The 25,311-nt window shown below is 40.6% G+C and overlaps 2 protein-coding genes across 5 annotated transcripts; both read left to right on the forward strand.

Moving 5' to 3' along the window:
- The first annotated feature begins 13,490 nt into the window (after positions 1 to 13,490).
- LOC144713313 (Disease resistance protein (TIR-NBS class)) lies at positions 13,491 to 18,529 on the forward strand. 4 transcript variants are annotated; one of them, XM_078587894.1, is made up of 4 exons: positions 13,491 to 13,990; positions 14,648 to 14,752; positions 14,836 to 15,812; positions 15,890 to 16,074. In XM_078587894.1, exons 2-4 carry the CDS (start codon positions 14,666 to 14,668, stop codon positions 15,921 to 15,923), a joined length of 1,098 nt encoding a protein of 365 aa, XP_078444020.1. In that variant the 5' UTR covers positions 13,491 to 13,990; positions 14,648 to 14,665; the 3' UTR covers positions 15,924 to 16,074. The 4 variants fall into 4 exon arrangements, with proteins under 4 accessions (XP_078444020.1, XP_078444019.1, XP_078444017.1 ...); XM_078587893.1 differs by adding an exon at positions 18,123 to 18,529 and having other exon boundaries at positions 13,514 to 13,990; positions 14,836 to 17,244; XM_078587891.1 differs by adding an exon at positions 18,331 to 18,529 and having other exon boundaries at positions 13,514 to 13,990; positions 14,836 to 17,244.
- Positions 18,530 to 19,051: 522 nt separating this feature from the next.
- On the forward strand, positions 19,052 to 21,840 carry LOC144713314 (uncharacterized). The gene is made up of 2 exons (XM_078587895.1): positions 19,052 to 20,850; positions 21,493 to 21,840. The coding sequence occupies exon 1, from the start codon at positions 19,117 to 19,119 to the stop codon at positions 20,842 to 20,844; it is 1,728 nt and encodes a 575-aa protein (XP_078444021.1). The 5' UTR covers positions 19,052 to 19,116; the 3' UTR covers positions 20,845 to 20,850; positions 21,493 to 21,840.
- Positions 21,841 to 25,311: the final 3,471 nt, after the last annotated feature.

The raw sequence follows: 25,311 nt of genomic DNA on the forward strand, positions 1-25,311 counted from the left end.
TGATATCTCTATCTTTTTCTTTTATGATGACATGATTACGGCCAGCACGCAGATCTTTTATCAATTCATGGTACCAAGTAGGGTTCATTCTGTAAGATGTGATATTGTTTATTCTATGCGATGAAAATTAAAGAAAATCTATATCTAGTTCTTAGAGAATGCATCTTGGCGCAGCACTCCTATTGTTGGTAACTTCTAATTGTTCATAACTTCTAAAATAGTTGTTCATGTGATAACTGTCGCATGTAGTTGTTTTTGGATTTACATTAGTACATGATTAACTAGTGATGTCTATTGTGTATTCCTCTTTTCTTTCCTCTTTTCTATGTTTATAATTAAAATGTCTCCCAATCTCAAATTTTAAAAGGAAATATTGAAAAATCTGGTTTTATTGCTGTGGTGCATATTTGATAAATCTTTTGACTACGTTTATATATGCAAGTGTATCAAAATAGAAAAATTACGAGTTATAACATCAATTGTGTTCCTCAATCTGTATATAATGATTCACGTCAATATTTACAAGTAGGAATTCTCCCGACAAGATTAAGGTGATTTTAGTCGCTAATGTCATGATCTATATTTTTATTTTTTGTTTCTGGCCTACAATGATGGTAATCCTTTCGCGATTGATTCATTTGTAAAATTATTATCTCCATTGTTCATCCATAAGTTGATAAATCTTATTTTGATACATTATTGCATGAGTTGTAACATCAAATGTGTTCCTTAAATCTGCATTCAATCCCATAAAAACGCGGCTAGATATGAAGATCATCTCGAAGTAAACACAGATTAATATCATCACCCACTTTGTCAAAATAAGCAAATTATCAACACCCAGTATGCATAACTAAGTTTAGCGTTTCAGACACTTTGTAATGTCAAGACTGTGTGGGTGTTCACCTTGATGCTAAATAATTATCACTATTTCATATAGCTGCTGTCCAATGCTGACCTTATAATATATCAAAATAGGTTTTTGATATACACTTTTGAACAAAAATATGGCTGATAAAATATTTCTTTTACTTTCCAGCGTATTGTCCTAGGAAATGCTTGATGAGGGTATTTCTCTGGGATCATATTGATATGCATTTAATTGGTGAGCTAGGCTAAGTCCAACTTTGAACCTGTAGGAGAATTTAATGTTTACCATTTTGCCTTCTCCCAAAATTTTATATAAATTAGCTTCTGTCTAGTTTTCATTTTACCATTTCAACTTGCAACACTAATGAATAGTGAATTCAACATATAAACTTACGTTTAATTGTATTATCTTCAAATATCTCTCCAGAAATGGTGGCCTATGCTATGCCGTTCTTCTGGTGGAGATCCTAGTTTGATTATCTTACACTCTTTTCTCTTCCAACAAGAACAATGATTATTTATTTCATTAGTATTGCTTGTGAAAACAATGGTGTGTGATCAACATCATCTCTGATCAAGCTATTGTGTTTCATAACTATAAAATCAATGTGAACAAATCAAACCTTACTATTTTATGTAAGGTAACATAATTTACATATTACCACAATCAATTCCTGAATCGAACTCACAAAACTTGAATAGATTAATCATGTAATCATGAAATTCATTATGACTTAATAGAGTTCAAACTATCTCAGATGTGGCGGGACAGATGATTAGTCATGAAATGAAGTTTGACAAGTAGTTTTTCCTGTTCCCTGTCCTATCACATGTCGTTGAATTTTAGATAATGCCATCACAGAATGTGATAACTTATGAATTACCATGGAAACATCAAGCATATATAATAAAATTTGGCACAAAATGACTTTATTGACATGTTATCATGATATAAATTTTCTGAGATAGCAATTGAAGGTGTCATAATGATTACGTGACTTGAGCTATAATGGTGATCTTTTTTATTAAATACAATTATTTTGCCGATGTGGAGGAATCTAAAAGGCCAGCTCTTTTGCAATAAATACAAAGGCGCTAGATGCTAGAATAATTTAAAATTTGACAGAGACGTGGTCTACTTTTATTTAATTGGCGTTGTGATTGTAGTTGTGGAAAGAAAATTATTTCTAATTTATATTACTGCTTTCTCCTCACATAATGCCAGAAGTAGTGGGTGAATGATGATGCTACTTGCTAAATAACTGAGGGATGTAAATGAATATGTAATTGTGGATAGACATGTTCCATGTGTTGCCCATATGTCAGAACATCATTGTCCAAGCCAACTTTAGGTTATTTTACATTGTAGTAATAATGCCCCCTAGTTCAGGTTGTAGAGAAGAATATGGGTGAGAATGTGAACAATAGTGTGCTCCCAATAACTTCTGTCTTCAGCTTCTCTCATAGTACGAAACCCTAGGAAGAGAACTCCCGAACTGGATGAACTTGATTCTTTCATTAGGTCTTTCTGGTTTTAAATACCAGAGTACTGTTTACACGTAGTGGGCCATTTAATGGGCCGATTAGGCATAAAGGGAAAAAAAAGAAATAACAGAGAGAAACATAAATAACAGAGATTAAAATAAAGAAAGTGTCTCCGGCTGACACCCCCCCTCAAGCTGGTAGGTAGATGTTCTGCATCCCCAGCTTGGAATACAGCTGGTGAAATACTCCTCCTACAACACCCTTGGTAAGAAGATCTGGGACTTGGTAAGCTGACTGAATGTACTTCATTTGAATCACTTTGGATTCAATCTTCTTGCAAATGAATTGTCGATCAATCTCAACATGATTTTTTTTTTGTGTTGAACTGGGTTATGAGCTATGTCAATAGCCAACTTACTGTCATAATATAATACTGTGGGATCTTTTTGTGATATTTGAAGATCTTTTAGAATACTTCTGATCCACAGGACTTCACAGATCCCATTGCCTACTACTCTAAATTCTGCTTCTGCACATGATCTCGTCACAACCTTTTGCTTCTTACTTTGCCAGGTAATTAAACTTTTTTTTTTTGACAAAAATCACGGTGCCGGGTACGTCCAACCCTAGGGTTGTGCCCGTAGTCCGATCCAGCCGTGCCCTGGGTGCCACCCAGGGGGTTTTTATTTATAAAGTGTAGTATTTTTCAATGTTTGTGGGCGTGGATCGAGTATATATATCCCAATTACACTCGGATCCCACTTGTCCACACCCATAGTTAGGGAAAAGAAAAGATACATGAGTGATACCTCGCGGACGCTCGAGAAAGTGTGTTCGTCGTCGTTTCTCTGGAGCGATTCCACGAGGTCATTGTAGCGCTTTGTGGCGCTCTAGTCGGGGTGGTTCTTCGTCGTCGTCATGTGTGCTCGGAGTGGGCGGAGTGACGCTCTAGTCGAGGCGGGCGCGGTCCACGCCTTGTACGCCTGCTCTCCAGGCGATCCTCCAATCCCGCGGGCCGGGCGTCGCGAGGAGGCGGCGTGTGCGGAGGGAGGGCAAGCCAAGACGATCGAGCTGATGACATCCTCGGGCCATGGGCGGCAGCTCCTGCCAAGAATAGAAAAGAGTGGAGTGGGTGCGAGCGTGTACCGCATGGTTGTCGAGGGCATTAGCTGTCTGGTTTCCCTCTCTCAGCTGATGACTAAAGCACGCGATACGCGAGCGGCACCGCATGATGTCGTTCCACGCTCGACGTAGTCGCCACTGGGAGCATGTGCCTGTACGAAACATATCAACTAATATCTGTGAGTCCGATTCCACGACGATATTATGAAGGTTCCGTTCCTCACAGAGAAGGAGACCATCACGTATCGCCATAGCCTCGGCTACTGTATTAGTTTGTACGCCATAAAAAGAAGAGAAGGCAAGAAGGAGGCTCCCTGTGTGATCGCGTAGGATGCCTCCTCAACCTGCTGGCCCTGGGTTCCCTTTCGCCGCACCATCCACATTCAATTTGAGAAAGCCTACTGGCGGTGGGAGCCAATAAACTACTCGATACTGGATGCGGGTGGCGAGGGGGGTCACTGGGATGCCAATAGAGCGGAGGAGGTCGCATGCAAGTGGTGATCGGCTGTCTCGCGGTGTGAGGAGAGGCTGAATGCGTCGAAGCCACAGCTGAACTCGACGCCTGATGTCCACAGCTCGCATAGGTGTACCTGCAAAACGAGACGAATTTCGCCCTTTCCAAATCTCCCATAGAAGATAAGCTATGGTGATGGGGAGGATGGGGCTCTGCCAGGTAATTAAACTACCTCCAATAAATGTACAATATCCATTGGTCGATTGATGCATATGAGGTTCTTTTGGACAATGCATGAATTGACTTAACAGTCCCACTGCAAAAGTAATATCTTGGCTAGAATTTTGGAGATAGATAAGTTTACCGATTATTTAATTTTTGATATTGTACACAATCTACCGGAACAGCTTCTTCACACATTCCAAGCTTCAAGTTAGCATCAATGGGTATCAATGATGGCTTGCAGTTGCTCATGCCCTTCTCTTTCAAAATATCCGAAACTTATTTCCTTTGAGAAATGAAGATAGCACTAGGAGAATATGCAATTTCAGGACCAAGAAAATAACGCACCAGTCGCATGAACTTGATATCAAAGGCTTGAGCAAGTTTCTGGCCCATCACAGCTATTTCATCTTCATCATGACCAATAACTTCAATATCAACTACATACAAAAGTAAAGCAACCACTTTGTCAGTTTCACTAGTCTTCACAAACAGGTTATGATCTCCAATACTAGGTCGATATCCCTTACATTTCATGGCCTGAGAGAACTTCCCAAACCATGCTCTAGGTGACTGTTTCAGTCATACAATGCCTTATTCAATTTGCACACTTGTCCTTTGGATCATGACTGACAATATCCAGTTGGAAGTTCCATATATATCTCCTCATCTAGATCCCCATGCAGAAATACATTTTTTTTTTACATCATATTGATACAATTTCCAATTCACGTTGGCTTCAAAGGATACGTATGGCGTTCAATTTTGCTATAGGAGAAAATGTCTCACCATAGTCAATCCCGTATCATTAAGTGTATCCCTTGGTTACCAATTGATATTTATACCTTTGTAAGGTACCATCTGCATAATATTTGACATTATATATCCACTTGCATCCCACAGCTTTCTTCCAAGGTGGTAAGGTGGACATCTCCCGAGTTTGTTCTTGATGAATGCATCCATCTCCACATCCATAGCCTCCTTGCACTTTGAATTTTTCACAGCTTCTTCCACTGTCCCTGGTGTAGATATCACATCACTTTTTGCAATAAAAGTTTGATATGATATAGACAGATGTGAGTAACGAATGAAGTGTGACATTGGGTACACTTCCTCTTCCCCTTTATTAAGGCAGGGTCAATTCTTTTTGCGCTATACATTCATCTGTATCCATTTCTATCCATGGCAATCTAGCCTCATTTTCTTGTCCCTCAACACCATCATGATTCACACTCTCAACACCATCATCATTCACATTTCTTGGCACTGGTATGGGGCTTCCTTCTTCAAAAACTGGTTCTGGACCATCAGACTATTCAATGTTAGTACTTGATGATCGGTCCTCCTTTTCATTGGTACTCTTTGTTGCAAATGGTAATGACATAAAGAAAATTCTTCTTCGACTTTCCCTCTGGCTTTCTAGTTCATAGTCCCATTGCATAGTCTGAAGTATTTTTCTGACTCATTGAAGGTAACATTAAGAGAGATGAACACTTTCTTGGAGGAAGGATGGTAGCCTTACCCCTTTTGGGTTGATGTATGTCCAACGAACACACATTTCAGTGCTCTTGCACTGAGTTTGCTGACGGGAGGATGATCATGAAAAAACTTTGTGCACCCAAAAATTCTGGGTTCAGGCCTGTTCTCATTCTGACAGAAGGAAAGAATTGAGTCATCAGGTCCTGTGGACTTTTAAAACCTAGGACCTTTGACGACATGCGATTAATAAGATGCGTAGCTGTAAGTAGTGCTTCACCCCACATAAAGTTTGGCACTCCCCGGTGAACAAGTAAAGTTCTAATCGTCTCAACAGCATGTCCAATATTCCTTTCTGCTACACCATTCTGTTGTGGTGTATTGACACAAGAGGACTCATGGATAATCCCACGAGTTTGAAAGTATGCCTTTAACATTGCATTGAAGTAGTCTCTAGCATGATCTGTTCTGAACTTCTTCACCAGTACACCATATTGAGTCTGCACCTAGACAATTAAGTGTTTAATATATCAGTCGAGTGCAGTCGTCAACAATTATAATAAACCACCTAGCACCAGATAGAGACGATAAAGCACGTGGTCACTCCTATGAGGATCTTTCATGTGCATCAGGTCAAAAGGCCTGTCACTCCTCTCATTCTTTCTTTTCTATGATGATCTTTCATGTTTAGCAAACTGACAAGCATCACATATAAGGTTGAATAGGTTTACATTACAAGAAAAGATTGGAAACATTCTCCCCAAAAGTTCAAATGACGGATGTCCAAGACGACAATGAAACAATTTAACTTGTTCTACTAGAGAAAGGTTATCTTCTTCAATATGATGTCCTCCTCTCACCATCAGCACTTCCGATGCACCATCTTCCAAGCTCAGCAGGCCGTTCTTCTCTTCAATTTGTCCAATCCTCCGGTTTTGCTACTTGTCATATACAAAACTACCAACAAAATCAAGACTTAGAGAAACAAAGGAATCCTTAACCAATATTTGGGGAGAGATTAGCTAGGCTTTGAGCATAGGAACATGCAGAACATGTTTCAACAGTCCCAGATGTCTTATTCTGATAGTTCCTATACCCGACAGTGGAAGAGTTTCCCCCCCTGTAGTGAAAACATGATGACTATCGATACAGGTGGAATACTCTAAAAAATTAGACGAGATGGGTGTCATATGATCAGTTGCGCCAGAGTCAACAATACACTGTGCGTTCTGATATGATTTATGGACATCAAAGGGAAGTAGAATGCATACTAGTGCAAATCATTGAAGTAGTGGCCGGACATGCAAGATTCTTCAATTTATCCAACTCTTCCTTATGAGCATAGATATCCTGAAGTGTTGGGGTTGGAGCATCATCCCCACCATTAGACGACTTCTCGCATGAATTTGTATCCTGGCCATTTGACATATGAGCTATAGCCGACTTGGGTGGCCTGCCATGCAGATCCCAACAGGTTTCCTTTTTATGCCCCTTCCTCGTGCAATACGTACAAATAATCATTTCCTTGGCTTGCCATGTAGGCCTTTCCTTTTGTTGCAACTGACCATTCCCTTCTTGTGAATAAGACTTGGGAGGCTGGGTTTTAGTGGTAGCCACAAGTCCAGAGCCAATCTCACCCGAAGAGATAGTGGATGGCTGTTGTAGATGACATTCTTCTTCAAGAGTCAGCTGTATGGCTTGCTCCAAGATTGGGATTGTCTCTCTATTAAGGATCTGGCACAAAAATGAATCGTAGTCTGGATTAAGTCCCATAAGGAACTTATAGAGCCAATCTTTCATTGTAGAGTGTTGGCATGGACAACCTGTTTCAACAACAGGCCTATAGAGGTCCATCTCATCCTAGAGGGCCTGGAGTTCACACACATACTCCTGAACTGTCTTACTTCCTTGTTTATGGAAGGTCACTTTAGTGATAAGCTCATAGATATGCCAATCGTTATTGGACAGTAGAACACTTGTATGTATCTTATCCCAAATTTTTTTTGCTGTAGGAAGTATAAGATATTTAGGGATCAGATCTCCTCTCATACTTCCAAGAATCCAGGTTTTGAAAGTGGAATCAACAAACTTACACACTGCATAATGAGAGCTAGTCGGCTTCATCTCTTCAACCAAGTGTTGTTTCAGCCTTCATGCTTCAAGGACCATTTCAACAAATTTTCGCTAGCGTAGAAGATTAAGTCCAGTATATTTCAATGACTCAGCTGTCACATGGTTGATAAAAGTAAATAAACCCTGATCCTGGTGAACAATTTCAAGATCGTTAGACTCCTCTTTCTCAGCTGCCATTGATTGGTGTAATATCTTCAAGGTCACAGTTTCAGTAATGTCTGGTGAACTATGAATCTCATTTATGAAAGAAAACAAAATAACCACACTTGAACAGTTTACTAACAGATTTCAGCAGCACTACGACGAGATGACTCCAACAAATCCACAACCCCTTCGTGATAGAGTGCTGCCTAGGGTTTCCCGACTCTGTCGTCAATCTAATCACAGTTTGACATTGGACGCTTTGGCTTCACAGAGGCTAGTATACGGTGCGCAAGACGATAGGAGAAGTATGAAGACACACACTGGACGACACGGGGAAGATAATGTGTATTCTTCCAACCTTTCTCTAATACCATGTGCTCCCATGAACTTCTGTCTTCAGCTTCTCTCATGCCAAGAAACCCTAGGAAGAGCACTCCCGTATTGGATGAACACGATTATTTCATTAGGTTTTCTGGTTTTAAATACCAGAGTACTGTTTACACGTAGTGGGCCATTTAATGGGCCGATTAGGCATAAAGGGAAAAAAAGAAATAACAGAAAGAAACATAAATAACAGAAAGAGTGAAATAAATAAAGTGTCTCTGGCTGAAAAAGAGTACGGATGAGAGTGCATATGGAGCTGTAGTCCATGAAGGAGAAGACACTGCATATAGAGGCCACATCATTGGTTTGGATGACATTGGGAATGCTAAGGTGGTGTAAGCCAACTTCATGGTTCAAGAGCTTGACTTATCTTAGGGTCACCAGTATCCAGGCGTCGATTCAATGATGTCTGAAACATGTGAAGACATACAAAGACATTCAATAAAATGACCATACACACATCCCACAGGACTATAACATGGAGCAAAAAAACACAATATAGTCAATGCCTCACTGGTGGAATGTGAAACCAATGCCAAACCATTGGTTTAGACATTGGCTACAATGGGTAGGGACGTGATAATCTCCCATGATGAGTGGGAGATGTCGTCCAACTTTTGCAACATTTTAGAGCCATTTTGTAGAACAAGACGAGTTTTTAGTGGTTTGAACATAATGAAAGAGTCATGGAAGTCCTTTCCATTTCAATAATGTTAACAAGATATCTTCATACCTTTATACAACAGTTTGCCAACTCCACTATCTTGAATTTGGAGTGAAAATTGAAACCTAGGCTAGCTACATCAATCCAAAAAACTTACCAAGATACAAAGAAGAAATCGTGAAGTTTGAGAATATGATATCAAAGAGCCAATCGACAAAAAAAACTTCCATTATTGACCATTTCAACAAGGTTTATCCCAATATCCTAAAGTCAACGTGAATGCCTCAAAATTTGTGCACCAGCAACTACCCTTTTTTGGGGTTAAGAGGAAGAAAACAAGATCCTTTGGAGTTGGGGCTATATTCATTGACTAAGAAGACTGGCTTACTGTCATACAAAAAAGGAACTCTTGCACAAGTGTAACAAGGGGAAATGTCATGTGATTCCCCCCCAAAGAGGACTGTGAGACACGTTTCCGATCAAATAACAAACGATGATACAATGCTCTAATGATGGAACCACATTGGCACACAACTTTGCCCTTGATTTGCTACTATTGTGCAAGAGTTCTGTTCTCTATGTGCAACTAATCTTGTGCAAGAGTGCCTTTTATTATCCAGGTTACACTCGCATTCAAAAGTGGGAAACTTAATGCATAAATCATTGAGTTCACGATGTTGATGATGACATGTAGGTTTATTGCAAGGATGAGTAGTTTGGGTAAAATAAGCCATCTAAAATTTTTACACATAAATTTTTTTACTTTATTGTCATTTGCAGAGTGAATTTTAGGGTACAATGTATGCATCATAATTGTAAAAGAAAGAAACATGGGAACCTTAGAAAGTGCATTTTTTGAACTCATTTGATGCTTCGAAGCTAGCAGTGTGGCTTCATGATCAATTGTAAAAATCCATGAGCTGAAAGTATTTATGTATTATAAAAATGGTGTTATAAAAAAATAATTTAACAAATTAATGGCACCAGTAATATTTGTGATATAAGGGGATAGTTCAATTATAACATTCATGTTAGCTATGTTATAATGAGATAGTTTAACGATAGTCATTAGTTAATAAAGTAAAATTTATAGTTAACTTTATACTATATGTATTCGTACATATAAAACTCATATTACAATTTACATCAAGTTCAGCACTATAGCCATCTTTAATTTTTTGCACGTTAGAGAACATAGAATATGATATCTGAAACTTATGTTATATTCACTATTTAGAATATTAATCAAAATTCCCAATGATCCTAACGACCCACCATGAGGAACATACAGGTATTTCAGAATAAAGGAATTATTTAATTCACGACTACAAGGTTTAGATTTTTTAAATAATTGTAATAAGGTATATATGTAAATTTTATCCATATAAAACTATTTATCTTATTCATGGATCTATAAATTAGTAATTTAAATTATATTTTATTTATGCTTTATTTCTAAAATATGGATTATAATTTATCTCAAATTCAACACTATAAACTTATTTAATTTTTTATGAGAAAAATTCTTAAAATGCAAAAATATGAGTCCCAAAACTATGTAAATTCCACTGTTTTGAGTATTTATGAAAATACCCAATCATAATAGCCCACCCTGATACTTATGCTGTTATTTGTCAATTCATGACTAGTAGGTTTGATTTTTCAAATTTGTAACTATTTTTATAACGTGTAAAATAATGTTTATCTTGGAGTGATAGATTGAGAACTTTTCTTCAATGCATTTTATGTCTATTTTTCTTCTAAAGCTTGTACTAAAATTTATCTAAAATCAAACACTATGAACTTCTCTAAATTGTTTTAGCTTTAAAAATCATCATTTTAAAAATTAATGATAGATATGCTATTTTCATATAGATAAAGATGGTTTAATTACAATTGTAATATGGGTAATGGAAACAATAAATAAATATGCAAACTTTATCTCGAATGATCAGCATAATATAATTTAAAATTTTGGTATGTAAAACATGAAGCATTTATTATGAAGGAATCTATGTTTTTCAGAGATAATGATACAATTCATAATATAGTATAATTCATGTTTTTACTGTTGCATTATTGAATAAAATGTAATAATTTCTAACATTTTCTCCATCATCAAATACACACATTAATGGCCTACTCAATTGGGATTTCATAGCTAACATTTTAAAATTTTCTATATTAAAATAAAATATCCATGACATTTTAAATATGAAAAATTGATGACGTTTCTATGAATACTTAAAATAGTAACTAAATAAATGTATGAGCATAAGATAATGAAACTTACACTCATATATTTAATGTTATATATTATATTGAATAAAATTTAAATGCACTTAAAATAACTTATAATTTATAGTATTGTAGCTTCGTCCAGATTCAAAACTGGAGCCAATGACGTTGGTAAAAAATGACACTAGTATTTACTATATATGCTATGTCTTGATGAATGTTTGCTTTAGGCTCACTTCATGGTCGATGAACTAAACTTAGGATAATGATATGTTGTTGATTCATAAGTTCATGAAAATCATATTGATAAAACCTTAATTTTATAACTAGCATGAGACAAGAAAGGGTTGATTCTCAATGAACCAAACTAGTGAGAGGATGGACTTTGGGAGAGTACAGATGAATACGTATGAATAAGAGATGATAATTAGGTCATGTAGGTTATATGCAATGTTATTATATAATATTATGATTTTTTAATGATAATTATTGGCTAAGGGGAAAAGGGTATGACTGACTTATTATGGAGTAGTGAGATAAAAGGGAAGCATGATATAGGTTACACATATAAATATTAACACGTATTCATATAAATTGTATGGTCAGAAGATAACGTTGATGATGAAAGTGGAGAGTCAGGATGCCATCAAAAGGAAAGTCAGGATGGATTATTAACCTCCTTAAATCCACATCCTAGTTCCCTTGAAAATATCATTTTACACAACAACTACTTCCACACCTATAATGTACCTAAAAGTGTAGAAAGTGTGTACCAATTTTGAATCATTGCACCCTTGACTTGGCCTTGGGCACCTTCATATTTCTTTAGTAGACTTTGGAAGTCCTTGGGCCTTTGTTTGGGTTTTTATCTTGGGCCTCACCATGGCTTGGATATTATCTCCTCCCAAATGACTCTCAAAACATTATAAAATACACATTCCAAGCATGACTCATGAGTACATATCATCAGGAGTCAAGCTTACCAAAGCTTGGGTAATCGTCCAATCAAATCATGAGGCCATGTGACTATGTATGGCTTTCTGTTATTTACTGATGATACAGTAAATTGTCAATAAGAGGAAAAAAATACAAATTTCTTGATAATTAAGCTATATCAAAGACTTCTAATCAAGTATGTATCAAACTCAATTTAAAACCAAAGCAGCATTCAATATCTCATTTCCATCAAACTTGAACGTAACAGTTTTGTTCAATGATGCATTAATGCTTAACCTTTTTATTAAAGAAAAAATAAGTAAAAAAAGAAATAATAATGCATTATTACTTAACTTATGCATACTAAAAATGGATAATATGTTGAGCATAACGTGAGTTTTTCAGCAGGCGGCAAATAGTGGACGAATGGTCTGCTTAGTAAATCTAACATTTTACGGAACACTAATTTATTTATATTTTAACGTTTTTAAACAAAATAACTTTTTGAAATAATAGCCATGTTTTTTATGCAGCATAAATAAAATAAAATAGAAAGCCTTCTTGCATTCAAATATATCTTCAGTCCTTTCCCGCTTCCTCTTTCGTCTCTCTCTCTCTCTCTCTATCTCTTACTCTCTCTCTCTCTCTCTCTTCATCTCTCTCTGTGTCTGTCTCTCTGTGCCAGTCTCTGTTTCTCTGTACGCTCTCTTTCTCTCTCTTCGTCTCTCTAAGCCTCTGTACTGGTCTTTCTCCCTCCCTGTTTGTCTCTATCTCTTGCGCTCTTTTCTCTCTCTACTTCTCTCTTTCTCTCTCATCGTCTCTCTCTTCCTCTTGTTTGGTCGTTCTCCCTCTGGGCTTGTCTCTATCTCTATCTCTTGCGCACTCTCTCTCTCTACTCTCTTTCTCTCTCTTTGTCTCTCTTGCCTCTGGCTTGGTCTGTCCGTCTCTGTTCCTGTCTCTGTCTCTCTCTCTCTTGCTCTCTCTCTCTCTCTCTCTTCCTGTTGCTCTCTCCCTCTCTCTCTCTCTGTCGGTTTCTGTTACTGTGTCTGTCTCTCTCCCTCTCTGTCATTCTCTCTCTCAATATCTCTCTCTCTCTCTCTCGCTCTCTTTCCTTCACTCATTCTCTCTCTCGCTCCTTCTTTCCGTCTCTCCCGCCTATCATTCTCTTTTCTCTCTCTTTCCATCTCTCATTCTCTCTCTTTCTTTATCTCATTCTCGCTCTCTCTCCTCCGTTCTCTCCTTCTCGTTCTCTCTCACTTCCCTCATTCTCTCTCATCCCTTCTCTTATTTTCTGTCTTTCTCTCCTTCTCTCTGCCCTTCTCTCATTCACTCTCTCTCTCTTTCCTTCTCTCATTCTCATTCACTCTCTCTTCTTCCTTCTCTCATCCTCTCTCTCTCACAACTCTCAATCTCTTTCTCTCTCTATCCTCTCTCACTCTCTCTCATCTCTTCTCTCATATTCTCTCTTCTTCCTACTCTCATTCTGTCTCTCTCATTCTCTCTCTCTCACCACTCTCAATCTCTCTCTATCCTCTCTCACTCTATCTCTCATCCCTTCTCTCATATTCTCTCCCTCTTTCTTCTCTCCTCTCTCTCTCATCCCTTCTCTGATTCTCTCTCCTTCTCATCCCTTCTCTCATTCGCTCTCTCTCTCTCTCATTCCTTCTCTCTTTATCTTTTCTCTAAATTTTCATCTTCGAATGAGCACAGCGTAGACTCCTAATTTCCTATGACCTGTCTCTCTTATAATCAGATCATTACTTGTTCTCTGCGCGAGAGAATCCGCGGGAATCGAAGATGGCATGCAAGTCTCTTCTCCCAATCTGCTGAAATCGAGCGCGACTCAAGATCACTTCGCATAGGTGTCCTGTTAGTCAAGTTCACATCTGTATTTTTTGTGTAATTTCTGCTTGATTAGCGTCGGAAATGGCTTTTTTTCTCGTTTGATCGTCTGGAAAATGACATTTTCGACTGCTAATATGCTTGATTATTTCGATTTCTTCTTCGACTTTCGATTGACTCTGTTGGATTTCAGTGAAACGGCGAGATTTCGTTGTAAAATTAGCTGCGCCGACTGCATGCTTGTAAATTTATATCGGTTCAGTAGATAATGTCAACCAAATCTTCAATTTACTTCCGTTTCGTGTTAATATTTAAATGTTTGGAGGCACGTTTTTGGCGGAAGGTGGCTGGTAATCATGAAAGAAATATGTAATCTAAAATCCTAATCAAACTCGAGTTGCTTCGGCTGTTGTATGACCATGATCGTTTCAATTTAAAAATGCTGAATGCATCCATTTATTTTTTCTAAATATTTAAACCATCTAGCTGTTCTTTCTCCTTGTATTGCTCCGCGAAATATCAGTCTGATACTTTTGAATTCTATCTATAAATGTCTGGATGAAGCTGCGGTCCGAACCGTTTCCTAAGTTCTTAGCAGGAACCTTTTTGTGATAGTGTTTTATTTCTGCAATGATCTCTTCAAGTTATTGGAGTTCTTTTGTATCCTCTTTGTTTAGGAAAAAACAGTGGCTGCAATGGAAGGAGAGGAAAAAATCCTTCTAAACAAACGTAACAAAAAACCTATTGAATATGGTGATGACATTCTGGGTGCAGATAATCTGGTAATTCTCCATTTCTTAAGCTTTTGATTTGTACAAAAAAAAGGACCAATTACTCTAAAAAACTGAAAAATTTTCTGATTCAGGATTCTTCGAGGCGACAATCGCCCAATCAATACGACTCCGTGTATCGGTTAAACTCTCTTTCATTGAAGGTCAAGAACTGTGATGCCTACATAAGCCTTTGCGAGGACAACCCATCTCTTGTTAGGTTTGTGCGCTGGCTCAGAGCAGAGCTTCAGCTTCATGGAGTCATTTGCGCTGTGGAAAACAGAAGTAGCTACAACGATGCGTGGGCCCACCAATTGGGCAAAGACGCCATTGATTCTGCCACTCTTGGTATTATCATGGTCACCCCGAAGACCTTTTCTAGCCCATATGCCATGGAAGAACTGAATATATTTCTAGAGAGAGGAAGCTTGGTGGCTATCTTCTTTGGGCTGTGCCAAGAAGAATGTTTAATGAGAGATATCATTGAAAGGAGAGGGAGTCTCTGGCAGGATGCTGGTGGTTTTCTCTGGCAAAGCTATGGAGGTTTAGAGAGAGAGTGGAAGGAGACAGTGAACAAGCTCTCTACCTGGGAATTCAAGCTCTTTATGCAGAAAACCAATTGGAGGGAGTGTATCTTGGAGGCTGTTTCTCTTGTGGGGAAGAGGTTTGGGAAGGTGGAGATTTCAGAGAAAGTGAGGAATTGGAAGGAATCAGTGGCAGGGGCTGAGCACTTGTTCCCAAGGAATGAGAATTTTGTTGGTAGAGAGGAGGAGCTTCTGCAGCTTGAGCTAAAGTTATTTGGTTATACCGAAGGTAATGAGTACTTGGAAACCAAATCCAGGAGAAGTTTTACCTTGACTCCTAATTTAAAGTCAATGGATAGGTCGGGCATTCTAGAACACCAATCCGATGATTTCATCAGAATGGAAAGTAAGCATACGGGTAGCGACCCAAAGGAAGAAACGGCATCAAGATTTGATATCTCCGAGATGGGGATTGCCTGTGTCAGTGGCGAGTCTGGCATCGGCAAAACAGAACTGGCTGTTGAGTTTTCTCACAGATTTGCACAAAGGTATAAGATGGTTCTCTGGGTGGGGGGAGAAGCGAGATATCTTTGTCATAACTATTTGAATCTGCTTCCATGTCTAGGGATAGACAGTTCTCTAATGCTCAAAGAAAGTGAATCGACGCAGCTTGGTAATCTGGAGGAGCAGTGCGTTTCTCGAGTTCGCAGGGAGCTGATGAGAGACATCCCTTACCTTCTCATCATTGATAACTTGGAGAGTGAAAGAGAGTGGTGGCACCAGTGGCAAATTTCTGACTTTCTCCCTCTTCTTGGCCGTCAATCTACCCATGTAATCATCACTACCCGTATGCCGCAGGTAATGAACATCCAACCCATCAGATTATATTACTTGTCTGCCGCCGAAGCATTAACACTAATGAAGAGGAGCATGGAATGTTTACCTGTTGAAGAGGTTTTTGCTCTCAAGTCCCTTGAAGAAAAAGTGGGTAGAGTCCCCTTGGGGCTATCAATCATCAGTGCAATCTTATCGGAGATCTCCATTAGCCCTACACGACTCCTCGATGTGATTAAACACATGCCTCATAGAAACATAACCTGGCTTGGTCATCAAAACCCAATCTTGTCGCATAATAGAGGAATGGTTCAACTCATGGATGCCTGCTTTGCCTTATTTGATCTCTTCGGCGAGCACGGTCGGCTAGCCTCCAGAATAGCTCAAGCATGCGGCTGGTTTGCTCCCTCGCCAGTTCCCGTTCATCTTCTAGTCACAGTTGCCTCCCACATCCCCCCTAAACTTGACTCCAAAAATCACAACTGGAAGAGATGGCTATGTGCAGGACAATGTCGGAAGTTATCTCATGATCGACAGATTGAATCGAGGGCAATTGATGTACTGGTTCGACTTCGAGTAGCTAGATCTTGCACTAGAAGTGATTCCATTATTTTCCATGACATAATCAAGCTTTATTCCAGGAAAACTGGGAACTTTGTCGATGCTCATGCCATGGTAAACGCCATCATTCATCATGATTTTTTCAGGAATCATGCTGAGCACATATGGGCAGCTTCTTTTCTATTGTTTAACTTTGGTTCGGACCCTGGTGCGATATACTTGAAGCTGCCGCTGCTTCTGGACTTCATCAGAAAGTGTGTTCTTCCTCTTGCGTGGCACACTTATTCGGTTTTATTGAGGTATGGGGCTGCTTTGGAGCTTCTTCAGCAAGCCATGAAGGCCTTGGAAGCGGCCAAGGTTGGTAGATTCATGGAGGATGGCAACATGGCCAAAGTTGGTGGTCTAAGTCGGAGAATCTTCAGAAAAAGAACATCGGTGAAAGAAGAAGATTCCGGTCTTCACGAAGAATTAGCTTATATGGAAGCAACTCTCCTGGAGACACTTTTTAAGCTAATGCACAAAAGTCCAACCGCGAAAAGATAAATGGCAGAGAAGCTTGTTCTTGTTGCAGGATCCTTGAAACTGGTAATTTTATGGCTTTTCTGGTCTTTAGTTCTGACATGCATCCTTGGTCTGATCAATTTTTTTGATGAATATACGGCAATCAGTCTCATTGTAGAGTCAAAGCTTTTGTTGACTTCTTTTGATAAACTGGTGCCCTTGGTCTGATTAATTTTTTTGACAAATATATTCCTCACATTATTGGACAATCCAGATTTTTGCTTATTAGTGTTGCTAAATTCTAGAACTTATTCCAACAACCATCCTCTGTCTGATTCATTTTTTTTACTAAATCTATGGCATTGGTCTTGTTGCATAACCGAGATTTTTTGTTGATTAAGTTTGATAAATGGTAATTGGCGCCAATTTTCGTCCTTGATTCCAATATATGCTCTTGTTCTGACTAATTTTTGTGATAAATATATGTTATTTAGCTTGTCTTATAATCATGGCTTCTGTTGATCAATTTTGATGAACTGGGCACTTGGTCTCAATTCTGGTCTTTTTCATCTCTCTGTCTCTTCTCTCTCTCTCTCTCTCTCTCTCTCTCTCTCTTTTCTTTGCCATCTCTCTCTTCCAAAATTATTTTTAGAAATATTTTGTGAGAGTAAAATATACATCCTCGGTGGAGACCAGATTAAAATATTTTGTTCTCAGATTTAACTACTCCTTAGGTTTTTATCAAGTTGATGACCACTGGTCAATCAAGAAAAGTATTTAAACGAAAAGTTTGTTCTTCCTGAAATTAATTGATTTTTTTGTCAATTTATGCCCTTTATTACAACGTGTTTCCTTGCTGGCCTTAAATGTTTTGATTAATCAATGCATGAAACTCATTTTCCTCTGTTGCCATGGACATTCCACTAGTTTTATGAATGAATGTTGTTTTTGTGTTTTCCAAGTCACAAACCTCTGTTGCCATCACAACTCTATGAAGTATTCTTCGTGCTGATGGAAGGTATTTGTGCCAAACCGTCCTTATACATCCCTGGGAGAACTGATATTTTTTATAATATTAGTTTTGAAAGTATAAAAAAACTTCCCTTTATTGTCTCATATCATCAAAATTATAGATAATTTACTCATTTTATCTTTCCTTTGGTTTTTAAGCTGCGACGGTCTTCAAGCAGATGAATGCGTTTCATGCCAACTTTGCCCTGATTGCGTTTTTGTTTTAAATTATTGTTTTCCTGAAGCTTATTGCTTATATGTTTATTAATTAAATTATATCCCTCGCTTGCCATAAACATTCTGTAGAATGTAAACAATAAATTTTCAATGCCCTACTCTAATTTAATATTTTATATTTCATCAACTTAATCTTGAACAAAAAAAAATTCCTTCATTGTCGTCGTCATCGTCATGAGGAAGCCGTCTTCATTCTCCGTTGACGTCATAAAGGGCACTGACCCTCGTCATCGGTACAAGCCGATGACGATGACGATGACGGCTGCCGATCCCAACACTGTAAAAGAAGGCAGAGAAATTTGTCTCAAAGTCATTTTTTCATGGCTAAATTTTGCCTATCCACGTGTCAATGAGAACATCGTGACGTGGCAACAGTTTGACCGTCCATGGAGCGAGCCTGATTCATCTGCGGATAAGAGGACAAAACCGACTGGGTCCCACAGATCCGCTTGGCATCTAATGACGACGTGGAGCTTTATTAGCGCTCCACGTGGCAATCGAGAAGGCGAAAGCCACGTGTGATCCTTTTCTTCGTCCACGTGGAAGAAGCTACGAGAATGCCGGGTAAACTAATCCTGCGGAACACCGGGTTAACGTGAGCCTTCAGTTTCCTCCGAGCCGGCCGGTACGACTTTCCGCTCGATCTTCCCACCAAAAAGAGGGATTGTATATAAACGGACAGCGAGAGAGATTTCAGAAGAGGCGGAGATGGAGGACAATTTCGTACTGCGCGCGCTCGAAATTCTGAGAAAAGCTTGCACAGATCTCCAGCACTTGGCCGGCGGCGGCAAGGAGAAGATCAAGGAAGAACAACGAGCGCGCTGCAGATCGGCGGATCGTGAAGATCGGTTTCGATCGAACTGGAAGAACGTGGAAGAAGAACGAGCCACGGTTTCAGATCGAGAAGTTTTTCTGCGTTTGGAGCAGAAGAACGAGGAAGATGAACCAGGAGGATTGGTATCGGATCGAGAAGATTTACGGCGATCGGAGCGGACGAACGCAGAAGATGCACGAGGCGGATTGTTGTCAGATCGAGAAGATTTTTGGCGATTAGAGCAGAAGAACGCGGAAGATGAACTAGTCGGATTATTGTCGGACGGAAAATTTTTATGGCGATCAGAACAGAAGAACGAGGCAGACGAACTAGGCGGATTATTATCGGATCGAGGAGATTTAAGGCGACCGGAGCAGAAGAACGCGGACGACGGAAGAGGCAGATTATTACCGGATCGAGAAGATTTAGGGCGATCGGAGCAGAAGAACGATGCAGACGAACGAGGAGAAACAACAGATCAAGAAGATCAACGTCTCCGATCGCCGACAGAAAACGAGGAAAAACAACGAGGAAGCGGCGGATCGTCGGATCGAGAAGATCCAAACCTCCGATCGACCAAGAACAAGAACAACAACAAGAGCAAGAAGATCAAGAACAGGAGGAAGAGCGAGGATCTGAAGGAATCTCCGTCGCTGAAGGCGCTGCTGGCGCTCGAAACGGAATCGGAATCCGGCGGAATCTTCTCCGCCGACCCCGCCCTCTCCTCCCTCCGCGCGCTCCTCTCCCGCCTCCGCCGCCTCTCCACCGCCCGATCCAACGGCCAGGAGATCCGCCACGTGGCGCGCTCGATCCAGTCCGAGATCCAGTCCTGGATCGACCGCGAAGTCCTCCGCCTCCTCCTCGCCTCCCTCCGATCGATCGACACGTCATCGACCGACGCCCTAATCTTCCTCCTGGACGCCCTCCACAGCCGGCTCGACCGGGGGTTCGACCGCGCCTTCCAAGACCTGCTCCTCGACTCCGCCGTCTTCCCCGCCGCCGCCGCCGCCCTCGCCTGCGCCGCCGCGCCGCCGCCCGTCCGCGACGGCTGCGCCGCCGTCGTCGCCGCCGCCGTCGCCTTCAACCGCGACGTCTTCGTCGGCCACGTCATCATGGGCTGCCCCCCCGTGCACCGGTCCCTGGCCGGGTCCGGTCGGCCCGCCGCGGTCCGCGCCCTCGGCTCGCTCGTCGGCGCCATCAAGTCCGCCCTGGTCGACGAGCTCCAGGCGGACGGTCAAATCCCCCGGCTCGTTGCCCTTCTGGATGACGTGGACGACGCCGGGATGACGGAAGCCGCGCTGGACGTCATCCTCCGGATGACGTACTACGCCAGGAAGGAGGCCGTGGAGGCCATGGTAGGGGCTGGCGTGGTGGGGAAGCTGGTGGGGCTGCAGCTGTCTGATCTCGGCGGGGTTTCCGAGGAGGAGGTTGGGCCGAGGAGGCGGCCGTTTGCTGGCTGCGTGAGGCGGTTGGCCGTGCAGGTCGAGATCGGGGCGGGGATGAGGAGGAGAGAGAAAGCTGCTGTCAAGGGGCTCATCTTGGCCTGTGTGAGGGAGGCGGATGCGGGGGAGGCTCATATCGCCACCATACTTGCTGAAGTTCTCTGGGGCTCTTTTCCTTAAAAGGAGGTAACATGACTCGGCTTTACAGTAGATGGCATTAGTGCTGCCGTCTTGGAGGCTTCTATGGAGCTCGGCTCCATCGCCGCTTAAAGGGAGGCGTAACTTTACCCCGCCGCAGGCAGGTGGCCGCGACGGTGGGAAGGCTACATACAGATTGGGGGCCTCACAGTAATTTGAAAAGGTTTTTTGGGCTGGTTGAAAGGAAGAAACCTTGTTGCCAAATTCTCATGGTTGGGTGCATTGCTGCTGTGGATAAAAGCCTACAGATTGGGGGCCTCACAGTAATTTGAAAAGGTTTTTGAGGCTGGTTGAAAGGAGGAAACCTTGTTGCTGAATTCTCATGGTTAGGTGCATTGCTGCTGTGGAGAAAAGCATTCAGATTGCTGCTGTTTAAGACAATAAGATTGCCTCCTTTAAGCGAGTCCCCAAAACTTTTCAAGGTTACTGTGAAGCCCCCAATCCGTAGGTTTTGCTCTGTACAGCCATATTCCCAATTTCCTGTCTAAGGCAGTAAGGTAACCTCTTTTCAACTAGCCTCAAAAACTTTAGTGTTAAAGTGAGACCCTCTATCTGTTGGCTTTTCTCTGCATAACCAATAACCTGTTGGCCTCACAATAACCTCAAAATTTTTGCGGGGCTATATGAAAGGAGGTAACTGATAAGGAGCTTATTTGGAAAAACGGAAAAAGCAAAAGTGCGTTCACGTCGCTCACGCAACAACCGTTTCGGGTCAGACGCTGCAAGGGACGAGGATGGCGAACAACATGTAAGGCGCCAAGGCGCCTGAAGAAGGGAAACGATAAGAAGTTGTGAGTAGTGTTACGGGGAGCCAGCGGAAGAGAGCGGGAGATCCTCTCGTCATCTGCTGGAGTCGTTGCCGATCCGGCATTTATCTTTTCTTCGTCGCTACGTTTCTCTCTTTGGAACTTCATATTCCTCTCATCGATTGACCCTTGGAACAGTTATCTTATTGGGAACGGATTTCTTTTTTTTGAATCGAGTGTCTTTTGTCCACTTGAACGTCCGGTGGGGAAGTCTCGGCTAAATTGGCCGTTACATTTCCGAATTACTTCAGGAGTACCGTAACAGTAACCTTACTACCATGGCCAAATGGTTGGTTATGCAGTTGGCTCAGATGAAAGCCTACAGATTGGAGACCTCTCAGTGTTAAGGAAGTAACCACTCAGCACTTTGTTTTTTGGTGACCTTACTTCCACCACTGATCGTCTCACTGAAAGAAGGTAACCTTACTGCCTCATCCAAAGGTAACACCAATAATATGGTCTTGGAGGGATAGATAGATGTAGTCACATCTCAGTTTAGATTCTTTGAACTTGTTCTTATGATAGAGGGTAATCTTACTCACTCAAAGAAGCCGACACCAGCTACTTTGTAGTGGATCATGGTCTTGGAGGTACTTGATGCTACCAGCATCTTCTTTGAAGCAAAGTGATGGACTGACCTCGATATTTTCTTTGCTGGAATGAGGTGATGTCACTTACTCAGCAGGTCAAGTCTAAATAACTTGTCCTTGATTTGGAAATTTTGACTAAAAAGACGAATTATCGCTGTCACAGGCTGTGCTATGGATTTGAGAGGTGACCTCACAGCATTTCGGATGACCTAGAGTGTCATGGTCAGCCAGAAGGCGGAAACTTTATGGGCTATTTTGAAGTCAAGCTCTAGTCTTCAGTATGTACTGGTAATCTCCCTGCCACCGACTAACTGTTTCTTGTGCTGCAGTCTTTGGAGATGAGTCTGCAATTTTCAGGAGGTCATCTCCTTTATCCTATTTGCACTCAGTGTTTGCCAAAATTTTTGTAGTTTTTTTTTAAATCATTGAGAATTGATTCATTTTCTTAGATGTTTGCAGCATGCATTCTGATTACCGTAATATATAGAGCATCCACAATCTGTATTATTTCAATTCACTTTATTATCTTAATCCTTGAAACTTTCAACCTTATAGCGTTGAATAAACACTCCACTCTACTTCAATTCTGTCAGCATTTGTTTACTTTGTATCAGTCCAGATTTTTTTAAGGACCTACCTGAGGTGAAGGTGATAAACAATCTGCCTTGCCTAAGTCAACAATAGAGTTAGAAGTGGGTCCAATACAAGACCCACATTGGGTCTCATAATGGTAGTATTTTAATCGGGAAAATATAGACCTAAATAGATAAATTGTAATAAAACAGAAATTATCTTACAAATAAATTCGGTTATTTTCTCTTATATTTGTCTGTTATTGAAATCAAAAATAGGCTTGCTGAATCAGACTCCTAAATCTCCATAAATTAATTCCCTGTCTTTATTTAAGTTTTATGATATCTGTTCCAAAATCAGCGTTTCTCCTCTATTAACCAAAAAGTTATGTTAATGCATTACCAGCGACCCATCAAAGATAAATAATCCCCTTTTACCTTTACCTTAGCCTGATTAATGTGCTTCCTTTTATTAGAAAGCATTGACATAAAGTTGTTATGAAGTCTTTTAGAAGAGTTTTTCCTTTTTGAAGTTGTTCACCCTTGCTGTAGATAATACCATTATGTTAGTTGATTCCCAATCATGTGGGGTAAAACGATTTGACAGCCAAACACATTTTTGCAAATATAATAAAACAAGACTAGGAGGTAATCATAATAAATCATGTCAAACACATACATTCTTTAATATCTTCTTGGTGTACCATACACAAAGAGGACATTTTAGAGGAAAATATGTCTTATATGTATACTTCTCCCACACTTTCATATTCAGGGGATTGGGCCATCATTTCATGTTGGAACATTATGTAATGGTAATTACCATTCTTTCTCCCTTTGGGTTGAATGACATTCACTTTGATTAGGACATCTCATATAGCTCAAATATCACATCTCACACTCCTCTCACTTTATAGCCATATGGATTATTAGCAGGGCTTTATATCAATGGATTATGAAACAAAAAACCAACCTTTGGTACAAAATGTATAATAGGGTGGCCAATGATTTCAAGCACTAAAGTCATTTAGTGGAGTGGCCTCTCTGATCTAATGTTTCTCAAATTATGCATGTAATGTTAGATGTTACAATGTGGCTCCATTAAGCCAGTCCATTTGATGATCCTTCTCCAATGCTTCTGTCACACATTATTACTAACCAAAATGGCCATCTAGAGTATGACGATAAATCATGCCCTAAGTAATTTGGAGTCTCGCATGAATAAAAATTATACATACATAGTAATTGATTGTAAATGTTTTATGAGAGAGTTGACAGACTTCTATGTGTCTTGTAGGCATGAGATATAGCTTGATATCCTATGGGCTGACATGGGCTATTAAGTAGAATGATAAATAGGCCTCGAAGATCAGATGCATAGGGTTTTTCGATGTTGGTGGATATATTATAATTTTGGAAACTTTTAAGAAATATTTATGAAAACGTAGACTATGAAATTTATCTAGGGAGTTTTATGAAACTTTTGATGGAAATATATGTGGTCGCCATGCCAATCACATTTTTTGTGTATTGTTCTATGTTTATTAGTACAATGTATTCATTATAGTGCACATGTTATTCTTTTAATGAAGTCTATGAATACATGATTGGACTAAGTGAATTAAGACGATATCACAATACAAAGATCACTAGTCTTTAAGCATGTGCTCCAAACATTCATATTTAAAGGATACTCGAGGAAGATATTACAGTACTATCTAACCTCACTCATATGATGAGTATGGTCAGTTTTGTAGCCATTAATACGTATGAATCCACAAATCATATTACACTAAACAACCAATCAGGTTGATTCATGTTAAAGTTGCGTAAGCGATCCTTAGTGATGGCGAGGACGCCAACACATAACCGTAGAAAGCGTCGCCATGGTCAGCCAGAGTCAACATGCCTGCTATGGACCCAACGACAAAGTCAACCAAAGTCAACCCGCCACGGTCAACCGAAGTCAACACCAAAGTCAACACGCCGCAACCGTCGACAAGCACGTCTCCACCCACACACGTACCTATGCGCGTCATGACACGACGCCAGAGGCAGATCCACAACTGCCCTTTGGCGTGACACGGCGCACGTCTTTAATTTCTCGTCATTTTTTTTCCTCCAAGGCCTATATATAGGCCATTGTTTTCAAGAAACAGTAGGCAGTCATAATTTCAAGAATTGAGTTTTTTTTAACTCTTCTTGGAGGACTGCCCATCCTCCCCTATCCCTCTTAACCCTAGCCGTCGCCGCCGCCGCCCCGCCGCTGCCTAGCGATGTTAGCCTTCCACCCCCTCTCCTTCCTCTCTCACCACCTTCTCTCTCTCTTACTCTCTCTCTTTCTCCCTCTCCCTCTCACCGTCTCTCTCGCCCAAGGCCGCCCAGGTAGCCCCGCCAGGGCCACCCAGGCCGCCCCAGCCAAGGCCGCCCGGGCAGCCCGCTAGGTGCCGAGCTGCCCACCAAGCCCCCAAGGTCGCCAGC

The sequence above is a fragment of the Wolffia australiana genome, chromosome 15 (genome assembly GCF_029677425.1).
Source record: "Wolffia australiana isolate 7733 chromosome 15, ASM2967742v1".
Taxonomy (NCBI): domain Eukaryota; kingdom Viridiplantae; phylum Streptophyta; class Magnoliopsida; order Alismatales; family Araceae; genus Wolffia; species Wolffia australiana.

Excerpts from the sequence above, each read along its gene's own strand:
- LOC144713313 (XM_078587893.1), top strand. The coding sequence starts at position 14,666 with ATGGAAGGAGAGGAAAAAATCCTTCTAAACAAACGTAACAAAAAACCT. Across the intron at positions 14,753-14,835 it reads TTCTGGGTGCAGATAATCTG|GATTCTTCGAGGCGACAATC; the intron begins GTAATTCTCCAT and ends TTTCTGATTCAG.
- LOC144713314 (XM_078587895.1), top strand. The coding sequence starts at position 19,117 with ATGGAGGACAATTTCGTACTGCGCGCGCTCGAAATTCTGAGAAAAGCT.